Source organism: Chlorocebus sabaeus, chromosome 11 (assembly GCF_047675955.1).
Source record: "Chlorocebus sabaeus isolate Y175 chromosome 11, mChlSab1.0.hap1, whole genome shotgun sequence".
NCBI classification, from domain to species: Eukaryota; Metazoa; Chordata; class Mammalia; order Primates; family Cercopithecidae; genus Chlorocebus; species Chlorocebus sabaeus.
The window spans coordinates 119,737,265-119,760,370 of NC_132914.1; the positions used below are offsets into that span (position 1 = coordinate 119,737,265).

The 23,106-nt window shown below is 40.5% G+C and overlaps 1 protein-coding gene across 4 annotated transcripts; it reads right to left on the minus strand.

The window, feature by feature from the left end:
• Positions 1-285: 285 nt before the first annotated feature.
• Positions 286-23,041, minus strand: RSRC2 (arginine and serine rich coiled-coil 2). Of its 4 annotated transcripts, none has more exons than XM_037995753.2 (11): positions 22,888-23,039; positions 18,563-18,719; positions 17,511-17,554; positions 16,638-16,715; positions 14,966-15,178; positions 13,340-13,543; positions 11,222-11,344; positions 7,280-7,359; positions 4,167-4,396; positions 2,165-2,254; positions 286-937 (listed from the first exon to the last, which is right to left on the minus strand). In XM_037995753.2, the coding sequence occupies exons 4-11, from the start codon at positions 16,643-16,645 to the stop codon at positions 758-760; spliced, it is 1,128 nt and encodes a 375-aa protein (XP_037851681.1). In that variant the 5' UTR covers positions 16,646-16,715; positions 17,511-17,554; positions 18,563-18,719; positions 22,888-23,039; the 3' UTR covers positions 286-757. The 4 variants fall into 4 exon arrangements, with proteins under 4 accessions (XP_037851681.1, XP_037851677.1, XP_037851672.1 ...); XM_037995749.2 differs by having other exon boundaries at positions 4,167-4,399; positions 22,888-23,010; XM_037995744.2 differs by lacking the exon at positions 16,638-16,715 and having other exon boundaries at positions 14,966-15,156; positions 22,888-23,041.
• Positions 23,042-23,106: the final 65 nt, after the last annotated feature.

Here is a 23,106-nt window from a genome sequence, read left to right on the forward strand (position 1 = left end):
AATGCATTAATCTATTTCCTGAATAACACATGTAATATTTGACAAATACTGAATACCAAGTCTGTCCCTTATAATAGGAAAACATACTATTTTAATAAGTTTTCTCCTCCCACCTTTTACATTTTTGCTCACCATGGTATTGCCTGTAGTATAGTTAACTGGCCTTAAAAAAGGCTGGGGTGGGGGTGATTTCTAGCTAGTGTTTTCTAACAGCAATTGCCAAATGCTACAGAAACCACAAAACAAATTCAAAGAAACATCCCAGGTAACTTAAATTAACACCAGTTTTGAGAAAACCATTTTTATTATCATCACCACCCAGCTTATCTGTGCTGGATTATGTACCAAATGGCCAGATCTTCTAAAGAACATCTACATAACATTTCTTTCATGTTTCAAGAGATGAAAATAACTGTACAAGGTTAAGTACAAAAGTACACAAGACAGCGGACACGAAAAAATCCATGTATGAGATTTTATCCCCACCTGCAGCTTTTATATATTTGAAAAGTAGAATTCATGAACTAAAAAATATTGTCCTTCTATAGTCCTGTCAAGTTTAATGGAAGTGGGTTTAACCTGATTACAACACTAACACCAGTATCACTGATCTGATATTTACAAAAATTTGTATTTTTCAATAAATTAAAGTCAATGCAACACCCATGCAAGCTAGAATGCTAGCTGTTTGGTGAACAAGGACCTGACATCAGAACAAGAAGTCTGTAAGTCCCAAACTTTACAAGTGTCATCATTTTCAAACTGCATCCATTCCTCGCATTGAAGATGTGAAACCCAAACCCATTCCTCTTTGTGTGTGGGTCTGTGATCTTGCCATTTCATACTGAGCATCTAAATTTCGAAATACTTCTTCCTGTTGCTTCAGAGTCTTGTAACTTTCTTCATCAACTGAGCTACACCCAGCTTCATCTTCACTCTAAAGATCAGACATAAAACATTACAATGAATTCAGATGGAGATGAATATTCTCTCACTTGACACTATTTTTTATTTATTTTTTTGCACAGTCTGGAGTGCAGTGGTGCCATTCTTGGCTCACTGCAACCTCTGCCTCCCGGGATTAAGCAATTCTTATGCCTCAGCCTCCCAAATAGCTGGGATTCCAGGTGCACACCACCACGCCCAGCTAATTTTTGTATTTTGAGTAGAGACGGGGTTTCACCACGTTAGTCAGGCTGGTTTCGAATTCCTGACCTCATGATCCGCCCACCTTGGCTTCCCAGTGTGCTGGGATTACAGGCGTGAGCCACCACGCCCAGTCCCAATTTTTGTATTGTTAGTAGAGATGGGGTTTCACAATATTGGTCAGGCTGGTCTCGAACTCCTGACCTCAGGGATCCGCCCCCCTCAGCCTCCCAAAGCGTTGGGATTACAGGTGTGAGCTAGGCTGACACTATTATTAAATCATACTTTTGGCTGGGCACAGTGTGGCTCATGCCTGTAATCCCAGGACTTCGGGAGGCTGAGATGGGTGGATCACCTAAGGTCAGGAGTTCGAGACTAGCCTGGCCAACATGGTGAAACCCCCGTCTCTACTAACAAAACAAAACAAAACCAAAACAAAAAAAAATGTACTTTTGGGATGTGTATTTGATCTCGATGACTTAATTTCCATTCATTATTAAACACCTCCATAGTACAAAGCAATATTCTTTCTAGGTCTGGAATATAGCAGGGTGTACCAAAGTTAACTTCGGTTTAGTAGGTTGGAAAAAACAGTATGTAGAAGAAGTCAGGGTATAAATGCCACAGAGGAAAGCAACATAGAAAACGGGGATGGAGGGTGGGCGCAATGGCTCAGAACTGTGATCCAGGGCTTTGAGAGGCCGAGGTGGAAGGACTGCTTGAGCCCCGAAGTTTGAGGCTGCAGCGAGGTATGACTGCACCACTGTACTCCAGCCCGAGCGACAGAGCAAGCAGAGCAAGACTGCGTCTCTCTCACTAAGTGTGTGTGTAGGGAGGACAGTGGGTAGGGGAGATAGAAATGTTTCAGAATGGGATTGCTTGTTGTTTTACAAAAGGTGGTGGGAAAGAACTCAAACACTGACACCTGAGCCAAGATCAGAACTAAGAAAATGAGGGAAGATTAGTGCAGGACGGCTAACAGCTACTGCAAAGATTCCCTGGCACATTTGAAACTCACCTTAATACCCATCAACTTCCTAAATTTGACATTTTGGTCCTTGTTTCCAAAATTCAATTTTTCCCATATTTCAGCAGATTGGGATTTGTCCTGTTAAGAAACATTAAACTTTAAAACATGTAAAATTTAAATATATTTTTTAGGACATGAAATATCTCAACAATGTCTCAATGAAAAAAACAAACAGCATGGATGGCATTCAATCAATGTAAGTTTAATTATTTCAAGACTTAAGAAACCACAAAGCGGGCCGGGCGCGGTGGCTCAAGCCTGTAATCCCAGCACTTTGGGAGGCCGAGTCGGGCGGATCACGAGGTCAGGAGATCGAGACCATCCTGGCTAACACGGTGAAACCCCGTCTCTACTAAAAATACAAAAAAAAACTAGCTGGGCGAGGTGGTGGGCGCCTGTAGTCCCAGCTACTCCGGAGGCTGAGGCAGGAGAATGGCGTGAACCCGGGAGGCGGAGCTTGCAGTGAGCTGAGATCCGGCCACTGCACCCCAGCCCAGGCTACAGAGCCAGACTCCGTCTCAAAAAAAAAAAAAAAAAAAAAAAAAGAAACCACAAAGCAAAGAAATATAAGCAAGAGGTTGGTTATTACTCCTGTAATCCCAGCAGTTTGGGAGGCCGAGGCGGGCAAATCACCTGAGGTCAGGGGGTTGAGACCAGCCTGGCTAACATGGTGAAACTCCATCTCTACTAAAAACACAAAAAGGTAGCCTGGCGTGGTGGTGGGCACCGGTAGACCCAGGAGGGTCTCAGGAGTCTGAGGCAGGAGAATTGCTTGAACCCGGGAGGCAGAGGTTGCAGTGAGTCGAGATCATGCCACTGCACTCCAGCCTGGGCGACAAGAGCGAGACCCTGTCTCAAAAACAAAAAAAATGGATTCTTTTCCTGTCATAGGCCTTTTTTAACATGCAATTTTTGCAACTGCATATGCCATCTGCAATTAATGTCACGTCATTGCAAATAATGTTTAAAAAACAAAAAACAAAAACCAGTACCTCATAATCTATGAAAAATCCTAAACCAAGTAGTCTCTTTTCCTTAATACTACGTAATATTAGTTTTCTTTGAAAGCTTGACTTCAATCAATTATGTTTTATTTTAGTATTAACAACTGGCAAATAAGACTATCCTAGCTTTTTGTTTTTTGAGACAGGGTCTCAACTCTGTCCCCGAGGCTGAGGTTGCAGTGGCATTATTTTTTTATTTTTATTTTTTTGAGATGGAGTTTCACTGGAAACTCACTCACTACAACCTCCTCCTCCCAGGATCAAGCAATTCTCCTGTCTCAGCCTCCCAAGTAGCTGGGATTACAGGTGCACACCACTACGCCTGGCTAAGTGGCATGATCTTGGCTCACTGTAGCCGGTGCATAACAGGCTCAAGTGATTCTCTTGCCTCAGCCTACCACCACACCCAGCTAATTTTTAAATTTTCTTTTCAGTACTGACAGGGTTTTGCCATGTTGACCAGGCTGGTCTTGGACTCCTTATCTCAAGTGATTCCCTTGCCTCAGTGTCCCAAAGTACTCGGATTATAGGCATAAGCCACCTGCGTCTGGCCATCCCAGGTTCTTAGAAAGGTAAGCCCAAAGTAATCTTTTTCAATCCAAATTTGTTTTTCTTTTTCTTTCTTTTTTTTTTTTTTTGAGACGGAGTCTCACTGTGTCACCCAGGCTGGAGTGCAGTGGCGCGATCTCCGCTTGCTGCAAGCTCCGCCTCCCGGGTTTACGCCATTCTCCTGCCTCAGCCTCCGAGTAGCTGGGACTACAGGCGCCCACCACCACACCCGGCTAGTTTTTTGTATTTTTAGTAGAGACGGGGTTTCACCATGTTAGCCAGGATGGTCTCAATCTCCTGACCTCGTGATCCACCCGCCTCGGCCTCCCAAAGTGCTGGGATTACAGGCTTGAGCCACCGCGCCCGGCCCAAATTTGTTTTTCTAAGCAATTACTAATTAGGAATAAATGATAGAAGAGCAGAATAAGAGAACTTACCCCTTCTTTCTTGCCCTGCCAAAGCATTTTCCTTTTTTTCTCTTGTTCAGCAAATTTCATTGGATTCACAGCTGCTGGGTTATAGTAGCTAGGAACAGCTATTCCTGTCTCTGCCAAAGCTTTAGCTTGCAGGGCTGCCATCTGAGCTGCCATGGCTATCTGAGGTGTTACTTGTGTTCCTGATGCCAACAGGGCAGCAACATTGAGAACAGAACCTCCGGTAGCTGCAGCTGCTTGAAGATATAAAAGTGGTTTTTAAAACATAAACCTCCAAATTACATTAACAAACTATTTATAAAACACTATGAATGTGCAAAAAGGCAAGATTTTCACAAAATACAAGGAAATGACTGTGTATTAGCTCACAAGTAAGTTTTTAGCAAACACTTACTGTGGTTATCAATGGACATATTTCTGCATAAACCCTTGATATACATTAAAAACCATTGGCTCACGCCTGTAATCCCAGCACTTTGGGAGGCCAATGTGGGCGGATTACCTGAAGTTGAGAGTTCGAAACCAGCCTGACCAACATGGAGAAACCCCGTTTCTACCAAAAATACAAAATTAGCTGGGCGTGGTGGTACATGCCCATTATCCCAGCTACTCGGGAGGACGAGGCAGGAGAATCACTTGAATCCAAAAGGCGGAGGCTGTGGTGAGTCAAGATTGCACCATTGCACTCCAGCCTGGGCAACAAGAGTGAAACTCTGTTATCAAAACAAAACAAAAACCCATTTATTTACTTTGAGGACAGAGAATTCTGCAAATAGTAAGAAGGTATGATTTCGGTGGAAATGAACTAGTGTCTTTAAGGTATGATCACAAAAAAATAAAACCTTGTATTTTTTTAAATTTATGAAATCTTCTCACGGACATTTTGTTTGATGCTCACATCAAATACCTGAAAAACAGTATGCAGGTAAGGCTGGGCACAGTGGCTCACACCTGTAATCCCAGCACTTTAGGAGGCCAAGACAGGCGGATCACAAGGTCAGGAGTTTGAGATCAGCCTGGTCAACATAGTGAAACCCCATCTCTACTAAAAACTACAAAAAAATTAGCTGGGTGTGGTGGCAGGCGCCTACCATTCCCAGGTACTCAGGAGGCTGAGGCAGGAGAATCACTTGAGCCCCAGAGGTGGAGGCTGTAGTGAGCTAAGATCATGCCACTGCACTCCAGTACGGGCGACAGTATGAGCCTCCATCTCCAAAAAAAAAAAAAAAAAAAAGAACAGTATGCAGGTATTATGCTAAGGCCAAGTTGTTCAATAAAGCCCCGGTATTTCTTTTTTTTTTTTTTTTTTTTTTTTTTTTTTTTTGAGACGGAGTCTCGCTCTGTCGCCCAGGCTGGAGTGCTGTGGCGCAATCTCGGCTCACTGCAAGCTCCGCCTCCCGGGTTCACGCCATTCTCCTGCCTCAGCCTCCCGAGTAGCTGGGACTACAGGCGCCCGCCACTGCGCCCGGCTAATTTTTTCTATTTTTAGTAGAGACGGGGTTTCACCATGGTCTCGATCTCCTGACCTTGTGATCCGCCCGCCTCGGCCTCCCAAAGTGCTGGGATTACAGGCGTGAGCCACCGCGCCCGGCCAAGCCCCGGTATTTCCACTGTGATTAAGGCAGTCCTCTGTAAACAAAGACACCTCTGATTACCTATTTTTGTCAGTCCAGAATATAACCTTAAAAAGTTCTAATTTACCAACATTATGGGAACCAGAGTTATGAAAGATTGTAATGATGTATTAAAAACAAAATGACTATTTGTAAACTTTTGGAGTTTCAAATAAGCGCTACTGTTTACCAGGAATGTAAACAACAACAAAAAACCATCTTCCAGATTAAATTTCATGCCAAATCAACAGTAAGCTCTTCGTCATAATTTTCTTTCCTTTGCTTTTTGCGAGACAGGGTCTCGCTCTGTCACCCAGGCTGGAGTGCAGTGGTGTGATCTTGGCTCACTGCAACCTCTACCTCCTGAGTTCGAGCCTCCTGAGTAGTTGGGACTATAGGCGCATGCAACCACGCCTGGCTAATTTTTGTATTTTTAGTAAAGACGGGGTTTCGCCACGTTCGCCAGGCTGGTCTTGAACTCCTGACCACCTGCCTTGGCCTCCCTAAGTGCTGGGATTACAGGAGTGAGTCACCGAGCCAGGCCTGATACTTTTCAAAATCTACCATGTTATGTCTAAAAACTTGATTTCTTGAAAGAGAAATACGTATTTCACATCAGTTCACTTTCTTGCACAAATTGCATTTCCAAAATGGTAAAAGATATCTGGGGCCGGGTGTGGTGGCTCATGCCTGTAATCCCAGCACTTCGGGAGGCCGAGACGGGCGATCACCATGGTCAAGAGATCGACACCATCCTGGTCCAACATGGTCTCTACTAAAACCCGTCTCTACTAAAAATACAAAAATTAGCCAGACGTGGTGGTGCGCACCTGTAGTCCCAGCTACACGGGAGGCTGAGGCGGGAGAATCACTTGAATCCAAAAGGCAGAGGCTGCAGTAAGCCGAGACCATGCCACTGCACTCCACCTCAGGCGATGGAGCGAGACTCCGTGTCAACAACAACAAAATCTGTTGTGATGACTACAGTGTTACATAAACAAAAATACTCATTACCAACTTATCAACAAAAATTATCCACATGGACCACATCAGAAACAAGCTACAAAACACTTAAGTGAGAAAACACTAAAATAAACTTTTACAGCGTACTGATGGGAAGTAGGAATCATAGGTGATTTTCTTCCTATTATTTTCTATATTTTTCAATTTTTCTACAGAAAGCACGTCAAACTTAGGCTGCGTGCAGTGGCTCATGTCTGCAATCCTAGCACTTTGGGAGGCTGAGGCAGGAGGATTGCTTAAGCCCGAGATCAACAATAGTCTGGGCAACACAGTGAAAGGTCCTCTCTACAAAAAGTAACTAAGAAAACAACTAGCCATGCATGGTGATGTGGGCCTGTAGTCCCAGCTACTTGGTAGGCTGAGGTGGGAGGATCACAGAATAACAGAGCAAATCCCTGTCTGAAAAACAAAAAAAACCTGAAAGAGCTCAAATCAAGATGACTAAAAAAGAATTAAAAAAAAAAAAACAAACAAAATTACCTGCAGCTATTTCTTGTTGTTTTTGTTTTTCAACCATTTCCTTTTCTCGCTGCTCTTGTAATTTCTTTGCCCTTTCCAACCTGCAAAAATAATTTCAATAAATTTAAAATAACACAATATAAAACCATTATGTATATATCTCCCTATATGTGCATGTGCAGAGACAAGCCAATTTCCATAAAATTTTAAATTTTTAGCATCCCTCAGCTACTGATAACCCGTATGTGAAGAAAAAGCAATCATTCTTAAGATAGTATAAGTTACGTTTGAAGAACACAACAGTGATTTTAAACATTTTTGAATTGACTAGTCAGAAATGGGCATAGTTTTTATATGCAGTTCCAATTAACAAGTGAAAAAAAATTACATCTTGCAAGTAACATTGAAAGCTGAGTAAATTTTAGAGCATGGTAAGTAGTAAATAAATTTACAGAATTATCTAAATGTTTCTTGAGGGAGAACAAGCCAGCCAATCAAGACATTCAGATAATTTTTTATATTAAACAGCCCTTAGTGAAGTCTTCAATAATAAAAATCAAAAAGTCAAAACTAAAAGGTCAGGCAAATCTTGCCATTCTGTGTAATCTAATAAAATGGGAGGAAAACTTCTCTAAATTAGGAAATTACTTCTAGCAGTTGAAGAGATTTATCATTTGCAAAGGAAGTGGTAACGTGAAACACAAATTCAGCCCAAAACAAAATGAATTTTTTTTTTTTGAGACAGAGTCTCGCTCTGTCGCCCAGGCTGGAGTGCAAAGGCACGATCTTGGCTCACTGCAACCTCTGCCTCCCGGTTTCAAGCGATTCTCCTGCCTCAGCCTCTTGTGTAGCTGGGATGACAGGCGCGCACCACCATGCCCAGCTAATTTTTGTATTTTTAGTAGAGACGGGGTTTCACCAACGTTGGTCAGCCTGGTGTCAAACTCCTGACCTTGTGATCCGCCCGCCTCGACCTCCCAAAATGCTGGGATTACAGGCGTGAGCCACCGTGCACAGCCCAAAACTGAATTCTTGTTCATTCTATTCACTCTATTAAATGAGTAGTGTGCATACTCATTAAATTCGTTAACGAGAGTATGCACACTAAACAAGCTATATGTTAAGTTTACTCAAATATAGCAAATAACAAGTAACATTATCTTCACAACGAATTCCTGAAAGAGAAACTCTTTACTTCATAAGGATTCCCTGATTTATCAATCAAGCCAAATGCCACTAATGTACCCTCTGTAATGTGGTATAAAGGGGACGGGATTGAGGAAACTTGTTTTTGTTCTGGGGCACTATGGGTAATATAAGGCAGGGGTAGTAAATTGGATTTGCTTTAAGAATTGTTAAGTTGGCCGGGCACTGTGCCTCTCGCCTGTAATTCCAACAGTGTGGGAGGCTGAGGTGGGTGGATCACCTGAGGTAAGGAGTTCGAGTCCAGCCTGGTTAACATGGTGAAATTCTGCATCTACTAAAAATACAAAAAATTAGCAGGGCGTGGTGGTGGGCGCCTGTAATCTCAGGTACTCGGGGGGCTGAGGCAGAGGTTGCAGTGAGCTGAGATCACACCACTACACTCCAGCCTGGGCAACAAGACTCCATCTCAAAAAAAAAGGAAAAAAAAAGTTGTTCAAATTTACATAAAATTTAACAAGCTATAAGCACATATGCATGGAAGGCATAGCATAGGCTTGATTTTGTCCTTGAGAATAAAAGTCTATAGGAGTTAACACTAAAATGTAGGCCACAGGCCGGGCAAGGTGGCTCATGCCTGTAATTCTACCACTTTGGGAGGCCAAGGTGGGAGGATTGCTTGAGGCCAGCAGTTTGAGACCAGCTTGGCTAACATGGCAAAACCCTTCTTTATTAAAAAGAAAACAAAAAAATTAGCTGGGTGTGGTGATGCGCATCACTAATCCCAGCTTCTTGGGAGGCTGAGGCACCAGAATTGCTTGAACCCAGAAGGCAGAAGTTGCAGTGAGCCGAGATCACACAATTGCACTCCAGTCTGGGCAACATAACGAGAGACTCTGTCTCAAAAAAAAAAAAAAAAAAAAAAAAAAAAAAAAAAAAAAATTTATAAAATAAAAAATAAAAATAAAATTTAAAAGGTAGGTCACAGATCTGAAATCTATTTCCCAAACAATTTTAAATCCCGACATTTAAGACCAAAAAAGAAACCAATATAAAAGGTCTATACATGGTAGTTTCTTACTAACAAAAAAATTCTCCACATTTCAAGTTAGTAAATAATCTGATATTCTGAAATTAAAGGACTACATTTAAAACTTTATCTGAAAGATCACCAAATAGTCTACGTCAATGAAATGTTAGATGCTATTAACAGCTTCGCTTTAAAAAAATCCAAAAACGCAAACAGGTTAGACTTACGGCATTCAAGTAAATAACTTAAGGGCTTAAAAAATATTTGTCAGAGTTAATGAAATTACAATCCAGTATAAATTAAATCCGATTTTATAATAAATTATTTCCTAATCTACTGATACTAGTTTCAGAAAAACGATATGAGTGACTACAACTGGTTGCATTAAAATGTCCACTGAAGATTTGGAATTAATACCATTCACTAAGGTGAATGGAAAGAAGGGGTGAGCTCACACTTTTGCTGCTGTTCAGCTGCAGTTTCTGTCAGGCTGGGTTCCCAGGGCAGCACATCAGGTTACATTGTGTTACCAGCCTGGGCAACATAGGGAGACCCCGTCTTCTCTACAAAAAATACAAAAATTAGCCAGGCATGCCTGTGATCCCAGCTACTTGAGAGGCTGAGGTGGGAGGATTGCTCGGGCCCAGGAATTCAAGGATGCAGTAAGCCGTCATCATGTGCCACTGCACTCCAGCCTGGGCAGGACCCTGTCTCAAAAAACAAAACACCTTAATTATGTAAAGAGAGAAAAAAAATCAAAATCTACAAAGTCTATTTCTCAAAATACGGGAAATGCTGCAAACAAGTGTTTGGATTTCATTTTATTTTGCCTCTCTATGAGGCAGTTCTTTGAATAGTTTTGCAGATTTCAATATATAGCCGCGCTGTGTGTGGTTGCACCATTACTCATCTTTGAAACAGCAGAAAATGTGTGTGTGTGTGTCTTTTTTGAGACTGAGTCTTGCTCTATTGCCCAGGCTGGAGTGCAGTGGTGTGATCTTGGCTCACTGCAACCTCTGCCTCACGGGATCAAGCAATTCTTGTGCCTCAGCCTCCAGAGTAGCTGGGATTACAGGTACCCGCCACCATGCCCAGTTAATTTTTGTATTTTTAATAGAGACGGGGTTTCACCATGTTGGCCAGGCTGGTCTCCCAACTCCTGACCTCAAGTGATCCGCCCACTTCGGCCTACCAAAATGCTGGGATTACAGGCGTGACCCACTGCACCCAGCCGAAACAGCAGAAAATTAAAAAAAAAAAAAAAACAACCAACCAAAAACACAATGATCTCCCATAGTTATCAGGAATAAAACTTACAAGATCAAAGAAATTGGCTTATAATGTATTATCTGTTATTTGCCATCTTCAAAATAATAATATTGACAAAATTTTACTTACTGTTTCAGGTATTTTGTCTATTTGAGGGAGAAAAACAAAAAGTAAAGGAAAGTCATCTTAGATGAGAAAATAATAGTTCTTGAACCAGATTTAAGACTCAAAAAAAAGTTTCAAATGCAAACTGAAAATACTTGGGAGTCTAACTTTGAGAAAAATGAAATCAGTCAAATCACGAAGAAAAACACAGAAATTGTTGTAGACATCTCAATCTTTTAGTTGTGCAAATGTTTAAGATGAGAATTAAACTATTTACATAGTTCTAAATCACAAATATGCCACCATATTATTAAAGTATGCAAATCATTCTCTTACTGAAAGCATTCATCTTATCTACACAATTGAGCATTTATTTAAAGGTGAAGAGGAACAAATGAATTAAGAAATATACACACCTTCTAGCTAAAGCTTCTTGTGCATCCATTGCTGTGTTTCTGCCTCTGAAGGGAGGTGGACTTGGAGTCCGGCTTAAACTTCTGCTAAATCTTCTCGGCTTTTCAATTCGCTTCTTTCTATCTCTGTAGTAAATCATATTTCATATGTCAAATTATGGCCGAGTCATATTTTGTTAATAAGAAATCAATTATATTTACATAGTTCAACAAAAATTGCAACAATACAAAAATATTTACATTTTGAGATGCAAAAAATTTAAACTTCTCTGTTACAGCTGAACTCACTGGAAACAATTGTTTCCAACTCCGTCATCCCTTTTTAAGAGATAGGGTCTCACCACGCTGCCCAGCCTGGCCTCCGGTGATCCTCCTGCCTTAGCCTCCAGAATACACAGGTCTACAAGCATGCCCCACCGCATCTGGCTGTTTCCAATCTTTTGCAAAGTATATCCAATGTTGCAAAAGCTAGCCTTATACATTAGTCTTTTTGTGCTCGTGTAGGTCAATACGTACACCACAGGAATCATTCCTACATATTTTCATCTTAAGTGAATTTGTAGATATTTTTCAAAAATAAAAAGTTATTAACCACTAAAAACTAGATGTCTGGCTGGGTGCAGTGGCTCATGCCTATAATCCTAGAACTTTGGGAGGCTGAGGCGGGCGGATCACCTGAGGTCAGGAGTTCACGACCAGCCTGGTCAATATGGTGAAACCCCGTCTCCACAAAAACACAAAAATTAGCCATGCATGATGGCGGGTGCCTATAATCCCAGTTACCCGGGAGGCTGAGGCAGGAGAATCGCTTCAACCCAGGAGGCAGAGGTGGTAGTGAGCCAAGATTGTGCCACTGCACTCCAGCCTGGGCGAAAGAGTGAGACTCCGTCTCAAAACAAACAAAAAAACTAGACGTCAGTGACCAAAAAAGCACTTAAAAAAAAAATTTCTTAATTGGTAAGGTTCAAATTAGTAAACTACTACAAACTAGAACCAGAGTAAAAATTCATACTGATTTAATAAAGATCAAACAAGTGATAAATCATAAAAACAAGTTACTGTATTAAGCACAGGTCCCTTTTTAAATGTGTATTTCAATCTTTCATACATTGACCTAACTTGCAATTAACAAAATAGTATACTACTGTCTTATGAAACAAGCAGAGAATAATGCATTCGTTGAAGAACATTTATAATTAGTTTTCCTCCTGTGCTCTTTATTGTACACTTCCTATCTCAGCAAAGCCTCCTCCCACCAATCAAGATAATCTAAATTGTGTTCATTTACAAACAAAATCTGAGGTAGTTTGCACAATACAGTGGGTTAAGCACATGGATGAAATTTGCATTTAGATATATCTGAAACCTGGTCCTGGCTCTAGCACTTAATGATATTGTTTTGGAATTCTGGGGCAAATTTCTTAAATGTCTTTAAGCATGATAGACTTACCTTTCAACATGGTTCTTCTGAGAACTAGATGAGCTAACACAGGCAAAGAGTTCTAGCATATAGCAAAGTGTAAGTATACAAAATAGATTTCAGTTGTTTGTGAAAATAAATACAACGAATCCAGTGTTAAACACAACCGAATTTCTTTTGTTAAGACAGGATTCAATCCTGTCACCCAGGCTGGAGTGCAATAGCATCATCTTGGCTCATTGCAATCTCTGCCTTCTGGGCTCAAGCGATTATCCCACCCCAGCCTCCCAAGTAGCTGGGATAATAGGTGTGTGTCATCACGCCAGGCTAATTTTCATATCTTTTGTAGAGATGGGGTTTCACCATATTGCCCAGGCTGGTCTTCAACTCCTGGGCTCAAAAAATCTGCTCGTCTCGTTGGGATTACAGGTGTAAACTGCTACATCTAGCCAACAACTGGGTTTTAATAGGCCTACTCATACCTGCATTTCGCAAGAGATTTATCAACCACACGAGAATACTTGTGAATGCTATTCAAGTGGCTAGGTCTGTTCTTCATATGTTAGGTAAAGACTAAAATAATTTTACTATAATCTATAAATAAAATTGTGACCCACAATTTTAATATTCTCTTACTGAGAGAAGATAAATCGACTCTCTGAGGGTCCTATTAAATTTTATTCAGGATGATAGTCACCTACCGACTCCTACTCCTTGTCCTACTCCTGCTTCTAGTCCTATGCCTGTGTCTTGATCTTGAGCGGGAACGAGACCTGATCCGCCGTTTCCTTTCCCTGCTTCTGGATCTTGATTTCTTCCTCTCTCTGCTTCTGGATCGAGATTTCTTCCGCTCCCTACTCCTGGATCGAGACTTCTTCCGCTCTCTGCTTCTACTACGATGGCGCCTGAAATTAAAGTACACAAATTTGTAATTACTTAAGAGTTGTGCTGTTTCACTTATATCCATCATGAATTAGTTACCTGTAGTAACACAATTAAGACAAGCAAGTAACTGCACTATATTATTTACAGAAATGTGACGTTTTCAAAGGAAATAAACTAAAAATGAACCCTTCATTTTGTTTGATAATTTGTCCTAAACATAGTAAAGCTATTAACATGTCAAAAGTGTTCAATGCATCTTACCAAATTTAAGCTTCCATTTAATACTCTTCCCGCAGTAGTTACAAAGCTTAATACTTCAGTTTATCTACTGAAAATTTTAGTCTGATACCACACACACCCCACAGCATTCTCCAAAAAATACCCCACCAAAAACCATTCACAAATTTGAGCTGTGATCCAGTTTCTCAAAAATCTTTTTATCTATACTCCAACGTCAAAAAAATCTAGATTGCAGTCTAGCAGCAAACACCTTCTACATCACATCAATGATGCAAAAGGACTGTTTAGTGGCTTAAACCACACAGTTTAATAATATGATTTTTTCAGTGCCAGACAGATTAAGTGGTTAAAAATCTCAGCTGGACAGAGTGACTCACTCCTGAAATACCAGCACTTCAGGAGGCCAAGGCTGGCCGGCACATTGCTTGAGCCCAAGAATTCGAGAACAGCCTCCACAACATGGCCAAAACCCGGCTCTACAAAAAATACGAAGAGATTAGCTGGTTGTGGTGGCGCATGTCTGTGGTCTCAGCTGCTCAGGAGGCTGAGGTCGGATCACTTGAGCCCTGGAGGCCAAGAGGCTGCAGTGTGCTGAAAGCATACCACTGCACTCTAGTTAGGGCAACACAGAGACCATCTCAAAAAAGAAAATCTAGGCCGGGTGTGGTGGCTCACACCTGTAATCCCAGCCCTTTGGGAGGCTGAGGTGGGTGGATCACCTGAGGTCAGGAATTTGAGACCAGCCTGGCCAGCAGGGTGAAACCTCATCTCTACTAAAAATACAAAAACTAGCCAGGCATGGTAGCACATGCCTGTAATCCCAGCTACTTGGGAGGCTGAGACAGGAGAATTGCTTGAACCCAGGAGGCAGAGGTTGCAGTGAGCTGAGATCACGCCACTGCACTTCAGCCTGGGCAATACCGCGAGACTCCGTCTAAAAAAAAAAAAGAAAGAAATCTAGGTACTTAGTTGAGATTTAGTCATCCCTTATCCCCCATTTTTGGAAACCATTTTTTGCATGATGAGAAAGCAAAGCCCAAAGCCCAAAGGAAAACAACGACGACAACACCACAAACCCAAACAAACGAACAAGAAAAACTCCCTAATTACGAATTTTTTTTGGGTGTTGCTGGGTTGATGAGAAACTTTACGTAACTCAAATCTTGTTAGAAGATGCTAAATTATAATACAAAATGATTTACCTTTCACGAGACCTAGATCTTGAGTGACTTCTGCCTCTTGATGACTTTCTTTCTTTGCGTTTATGCCTGTCCTCACCATTTTCAGATGAATTTAGTCGCTCTCTTCCTTTATCAGAAGAATGTTCTTTGTCATTATGTTCCTCAGACTTGTGTTTCTTAGAGGATTTATCTTTGGATTCATGTCTTCTTGCCTGTTTTAAGAAGAAGTTGGTTCTTTCAGGAAAATAGTGCAACAAAGAGAGTTAGTATGGGTATCAGCAGACAAAAAATGTTGTGATGCAACATTAGTAACCTTAGGAGTGTGTGGCAAATAAAAAAAATGATCTAGTTTCACATCACCCAAATGTTGCAGATGTAATTACTAATTTTTTTTACTATAAACACCCAAAATGTAGTTCCTCCCCAAAATATTTTCAATACTACAATAGAAACAATGATTTTTAAAGTTGAAATATTGAAAAGTCATTATGCCAGACAAAAGAGGATTCCCTTATGTTTATCTAAAAGAATACAGACCACGTATATACATCAACTTCTAAATCCAGAGTACATAATATTAAGTAATGGAGATAATGACACAAAAAGTGCACCAGAAACGCATTTCAATTAGTATAATTATTACTAAGTACTAATTATTTTCTATAATTTCAAATTATTTTACACAGAGATGCAGTGTCCCTTTTATAGTTATACTGCCCGCTACATCCTCTAAAAGACAGCTCTTGATTTTCCTCCCAATGTCTAAACTGTGAAGGAATCACTTTTCATCTTGCAGTATCCCAATAGGCTTGGAGGAGTATTACATTTCATGTACCTAGGGTAGAAATGGCAACTGTATGTTTTAATTTTAAAGAAACCAAACTACGTATAACAATTAATCCACGTGCCACTACACAATACATACTGCCCCCATACTTTAAAAAGACCAAGGCCTTCACATGTGCATTCAGAGACTCAGCTAAAATTAACTGCATAATCAAGTCTCATCCTACCAAATACCAAAGTAGAAGTGCTACATACTACAGTTCCCTACAGGAAGATCTGTGAAATTCATCTGGTAGCTAAAGCTTAAAATCCTAGACATCTCTGAATCACTAAATTTTAAATCTGGAAGGAAACTCATACCCTCTAATTTAATCCCTTTATTTTATGTATAACTAAGATCTAAAGTTACAAAGCTACATGGATGAGCTGAACCTATCTATATCCCATGTTTTTCTGATGCCCAGGATACCACTCTTCCACCGTAATAAGACACTACTGTTTCCCAAAAGGCCATAGCATGTTTCTTTCCACTCACGATTAATGTTTCTTAAAAATAAAACTTGGCCAATCATTTTGGAACATGCATGATGATACAGCTGAAAATGATCATAGTATATAATTTATTATTTGTAGAAAAATAAGAGACCTGGAGACACAACTAAATTTTAGTTTCATTGCCAGTTCTCTATATGAGCTTAGAAAAGAAATTTTTCTTGGTTTTGCTATAAAGAGGCAGACTGGAAAAGTCTTAAGTGGTTAAACTTCTAAAGGTTTTAAAGTTTATTTCAAACCAGTTTTTCAAACATAACATTACTATTAATTTAAAAAAAAAAAAAAAAACATTAAAACCCTTAACTGATTTAAGATATATTTAAGGGAAATAGGAGTTTGAATGACTAATAGTTACCTTATCATGAAGTAGGCTTATTATTTTGCTATCTGAGTCTGCAGCGTCTTCAGTTCAGTCTCTTCGCGCATTAGCACGCTGAGTATGATTTATTATAGAAATGTTATCATGTGAGCTAAACAAAATAGTCATTTTCACAAAAACTCTCCTAAATTAAAAATTTAACAGAGCTTCCATTAGGGGAAGAGGTGAAGTCCCTGCCCACACTTGTTTTAGGAGTCCCTTGCCCAGCCCCCACAACTCTTCTTCCTTTCTGGCTAATACTTCTACTCTTCCTTATTGGCTCATTCCTGTCTTCTCAGGTGGGTGAACAAGTAACTCCTCTGCAATAGAGCTGTTGCCTTTCATTTTCCTCAAGTTTTGGTGTCACCGCCACCTTTTCAGCTGTCCCTCACTCAAACCTTTATTTCAAAATTCAATACTATTAGGGAAACTGAACTAGTTTGCAAAAGAAAAAACTCCTCTTATCATTCATAAAGAAAAAGCAGTCCACAGATATCTAGGGTATTGCTATGTAAAGATGATTGCTGTTTAAAAATCCTGAGCAACTCTCAGGCACCAGGAGACTCGGGACCTCGAATTAATGGAAGCTCTGTGTGACAGGCCTAAAAAAACCAATCATATTCTTCATATGAAATTTTTATTGTGAGTATTTTCACAATATAATAAAATTAAGGTTTTGAAGGTACTTTTCACATAAACATCTTCTTCAAAAATGATGAATAAAAGTCATGCTTATTTTATAACCCAATAAACCTTTTAAATTTCAAGTTTGGTACTTACCTTGACAAATGTCTTATATTCATACAAATCTTTCTACCAGACACTTTATAAGTATTTTAAAGTACCTATTCACTACAAAGTGTTAATTACCTCTTTGCTTCTGCTCCGGCTCCTGTGTTTTCTTCCTTCATTATCTGTGAATACACACAAAAATATTCACCATAAACAAAGTTGGAGAAACATCTCATCTCAAAAAACTCAACACTGGAGAGAAATGACTCTCATTAGTCTTCTTCCAATGACTAATTTTTTTATGGCACAGGTGGGATTATTCTACATTAATACAATACATATGTGAAACAAATCAAGAAATCTGAGCAAACCAGGATATAAAGCAGCTTAGATCCATCTTTTAAACAGTCATAGACTTTTAGTATTTTACATACATTCTGACCAGCCCATCTAGTTTCCTAGTCTATAGCAAATTCATAAGGGGGTTTAGTAGAGAGAGGTAAGCCATTAAGAAAAATAAAAACGAGGCCAGGCACGGTGGCTCCCGTCTGTAATCCCAGCACTTTGGGAGGTCGAGGCGGGCGGATCACGAGGTCAGGAAATTGAGACCATCCTGGCTAACACGGTGAAACCCCATCTCTACCAAAAATAAAAAAATTAGCCGGGCGCGGTGGCGGGCGCCTGTAGTCCCAGTTACTTGGGAGGCTGAGGCAGGAGAATGGCATGAACCCGGGAGGTGGAGCTTGTAGTGAGCCGAGATCCCGCCACTGCACTCCAGCCTAGGCGACTGAGCGAGACTCCGTCTCCAAAAAAATAAAAATAAAAACGAAAGAAAATAAACAGGTTGAATTATATTTGATATGTTCCAACATGGCAAAACCCTGTCTCTACTAAAAATACAAAAATTAGCTGGGCTTGGTGGCGCATGCCTGTAATCCCAGCTACTCAGGAGGCTGAGGCCGGAGAATTGCTTGAACCCAAGAGATGGAGGTTGCATTGGGCTGAGATTGTGTCAATTTTTGTATTTTTGCTCCCGGCCTCAGGTGATCTGCCTGCCTTGGCCTCCCAAAGTGCTGGGATTACAGGCTTGAGTCACTACGCCCGGCCAACAAACTAAACGTATGTCTTCTTATACAACAGGTCTACATATCTTATACAAATGCTCATATACGACCTCTAAGAATTCATACCTGACTTTCGTTTTCTTTCTCTTGACCTTGATCGTGATCTTGAATAATGATGTTTTGAAGCTCTAGGAGAAACAGATACATCTGACTGCTCTTTTTTCTTATCTCTATCTGGTGATGTCTTTTCTGGGGCTAGTCCATCTCGTTCTGTATCACTAGCCTAAAAGTTTAAAAACAAATGATTAAAGTTCTTAATTACATTTTAAATGTTTTCAATTTCTTAAAAGAGGGACAAAGGAAGGGAAGATAGTCCCAGTCCCCCCCATCAATAAATCAGAATGCCTGCTTTCCAAATAGCTAAATATGCTTTGTACACTAGCAAGCCTGAATGACTTGAAATGACGAACCTGATACTTAAGCGAGACCTACATATTTAGACTGATGTAGCTTTAGTTTTCTAACGATTATTTTTATAACTTTTAAAACATGGGGTGGAGTGAGGGAGGAATAAGGGCTCTAAGTATTTCCAATAAGCATTCAAGCAGAGAAAATACAGTCCTTTTTAGATGTGTGAATGCATTTAACTGACTTTACCAATACTTTTAAATTAGCATACACATCAAACATCAAAAGTGAGTTGTTAAAGCTTAAAGATACTCAAGACCATAAAATCTTAAAACAGAATGCCTTAAAAATATTATAAAATAATAAACAGAAAATTAACTTACCAAAGTGAGAACCTCATCTTAATGTCATAACCCTCTAATGAAAACAGCCCCTTGGCACAGTGCTGCTGCAAAATATGGTCTGCCTCTCCTCACATGTGCTCTGGGCTATGAAAACATTAAGTTGTTTCTGCTTTAAAGCATTTTGTAATTAATTATCACAATATAAATTTTACAAGTTTCAACTAATGCGGAAGGTAGACAATGGTTGGCTATCTGACCAGAGAAGATAATATGAAAATAAAATAATTGATACACCTGGGGAATTGATTACTTAGGAAGGGTTGGCAAGCTATGGTCCTCATCCTGTTTCTGTATGGCCTTGAGCTAGGAATGGTTTTTACATTTTTTTTAAAAGTAGTTTAGGCATATTTAATAACTTCAGTAAATAGCACTGTAAAGAGTGAACTGTTAAAACTAAAGACACTTAAAAGGCCAGTGCTGTGGCTCATGCCTGTAATCCTAGCATTTTGGGAGGTTGAGGTGGGCGGATAACCTGAGGTCATGAGTTTGAGACCAGCCTAGCCAACATGGTAAAACCCCGCTTCTACTAAAAACACAAAAATTAGCTGGTTTGGTGGGGTGTGCCTGTAATACCAGCTACTTAAGCGGTTGAGACAGGAAAATGGCTTGAACCCAGGAAGCAGAGGTTGAAGTGAGCTAAGATTGCACTACTGCCCCTCCAGCCTGGGAAAGAATGTGATAGAGACTGCACATGGCCCACAAAGCCAAAAATATTTACCATCCAGCCCTTTACAGAAACAGTTTATGGACTTTTCACAACATCAGAAGGAATCTGGATTGAATAAATAGGGAATCGATAGTCTTCAGCAGAAGGAATCACATTAGAGAACTTCCACCTTTAAGAAAATTAGTCCAGAAAATGAATACCAAATATCAAGTACAATGAATGGGTGTATTGTATTTTAACAAATGAAGTTGTGAGAGGTCGGGTTACTTCAACAAGTATTTACTGAGGGTCAAAAATGTGCCAAAACCAATGCTAGACTTAGGGAATAAAATAATACACTAAAAAAAGAAAGGTTTTACAGTTCAATTATGAGGTGAAAGACATAAATTACATGTTATTCCTCTAACAATGGTATAAAAAGAACAGTAAGAAATAAAAGAAAGTAACTACCAGGGAGGCTCTCATGCCAGCATATTGTATACGTACTTATTTCTCCAGTGTGGGTGACTTCTGGAACCACAAAATTTTTATGCCGAAAGGTTTTCATCCCTTATAATAATAGAGTTCAACTTTGTCGTTTCACAGATGAGATCCAGCAACATTAGCTGACTTGCTAAAATGATACTGCATCTCCATCTCTTTACTGTCTTTATTACTAATAAATGATGCTGTGTTATTAAGGACGATTCTGATTTTTCAAGTGAATAGCGGACACTTGGATTTTTTCCATCATTCTCCTTAAGGACTATTTCAGACTCATCTACTACTTGCTAAGTGTTTGTACAGCTTACACTTGGTAAACAGAAGGGATCTCAAAAATTTCAAGCACCGCTATCACTTCTCTCAGTGCATGACACTTTCTGTCAGAGACAGAATTCCTTAACTACTGGCAATCCCATTTACTTTTGCAGAGAACAAGACTAGAATCAAAAGCAACCTTTGCATGGAAAAGTTAGGCAATTTTCAGGCAACGGTTTATCTAACTTTAACTTTATGCTTAACATCACAAAGCTAGGCAACAGAGAAAACTCGCTGTGACACAGGCTAACCTAAACTTACATCAACCATTTTCATCTGTAAAACAGACTACGGAGCAACAACAAAAACTGTCTTAACACTAAACAGATAGGAATGACAGGTGGTCACCGAGGCCATGGAAAACTTTTATTTCCCTGAGGATATTTTATAGTAGCATAATGCAGGTATCCAGGAAAAAACCCACCAACAACTGAATATTAAAATTGCTCTGAAATTATCTAAGCTTTAATTTAGTACGAATCTATGTGTACACATAAACGTTAACTGCAAAACAGCCTTCTATTCCAGCACTGGCTCTACGAGGCAGCCACTTTGGTTTCTTACCATTTACGTGTTGTTGCAAACTCTAATAACGGCTCGAAACATAGTAGACAAATCTTTTTCCACTGCGGAGGAGGTAAGCACTGGATTGAATACTAGGCCACTTCTCTAGGGGATTGTCTTTTTATTGAACAAGGCACAGCAGAAGTACATGTTTGAATTCACTTTTTAAAATACTGGAACCCGGCCGGGCGCGGTGGCTCACGCCTGTAATCCCAGCACTTTGGGAGGCCGAGGCGGGTGGATCATCTGAGGTCAGGAGTTCGAGACCAGCCTGTCCGACATGGTGAAACCCCGTCTCTACTAAAAATACAAAAAAATCAGTCGGGTGTGGTGATGGGCACCTGTAACCCCAGCTACTTGGGAGGCTGAGGCAGGAGAATCGCTTGAACCCGGGAGGCGGATGTTGCAGTGAGCCAAGATCGCGCCACTGCACTCCAGCCTGGACAAGAGCAAAACTCCGTCTCAAAAAAACACACAAAAAAACCCTGCAACCCAAGAAAAATAGTATTACTCTTTAAGTATACCGAGGCCCAAAACACTAAACAAACGAAAACAGTAAGTAAAAACAACGAGTCTAAACTCAATCAATTAGATATTGGAGGGGTAGGGAGAGGAAGAAAATCATCTGCCTAATACCAGGCATTCCAATTATCGGGAAGAGCAAACTTTAAAATTATCACTACGTTTAAGAGTCATAATTATTACCGAAAATGATATAATTTTTTACTCAATAAAAAGGAATGCAAAATCTTTACATTTTCCTTTTAACGGAATAAAAATAAAGTATGCACAAAATAATGTGGATCCGTCAGAATTGGGCATCTTATACACACGCAGGCTTATTGTTCAGAATAGGTAATTTACGAACGGCAGCTTCTCTTGGGTCAACGAAGGGTTTAAATTTAAAGGAGCAAGGTCAGTGACAAGACTTAACTATAATTCTTCTCGGACTTCAAATTGATGACATCACGGGCCACTTCGGAAACCGCGCATCAGTCAGAATTGGTAGTTCCACAACCTTTTAAGCTGAATTTTCACTCCCTTTCAACAATACCTTCCTAGCTCGTTAATACACAATAATAAGGCTTACACTGACGAACACTAATTGAAATTATACAACTAGAAGCATCTCATTGAGGTAACAAAAAAAAAAATCGCTACGAGTTGCTCTCTTCTGCCACATTATCCTTTAACAGACACCGCCTTTTTGATCCAGTACTTTTCAGAGACCACTCCTGATCGTCTTTCTCTTTCCCAGCCCCTTTCTCCACTGCAAATTCTCAGGCCCTAAAAAAACTTAGTATAAATCACTAGCCAGGGTGAATAAGCGAAAATGGAGGAAGTTCAGCGGGGCAAAAGGAACGTAGGATTGGAGAAGAGAGGAGGAAAGTTCTGGAAAAAAAAGGCACTCCCTGCGGCTCCCCACCCCCATCAACACCGCCTTACTTCCCCCTCCCTACAGCAGGCAGCCATGATGGCGGGCGCAGAAGAAGGCCGCGGCGCCATTTTGTCCACACACACACACGAACAAGGCTCTGGGAGCCGTTCACCCACTCCTTGGAACGTCGTAGAAAAATATCCCTGGCGTTAAACTCAGATTCGGTACCTACCGCCATAGTTCAGAGTCCCGGCCGCTAGAGCGGCACCTCCACTTGTCGCTTTCAACAGTACCGGCCGCTCCGAAGCTTCGCCTCAGACTAAATCGCTCGCGCGAGAGACCCGGATGGCACAAAGGCGAGGAGGCCCGGCGCGTCGCACAGCTTGCTGGGAGTAAAAAGGGCGGTAACAAGAGTTTCTATAACAACGCAATTCGAGGCGGTGATTGGGTG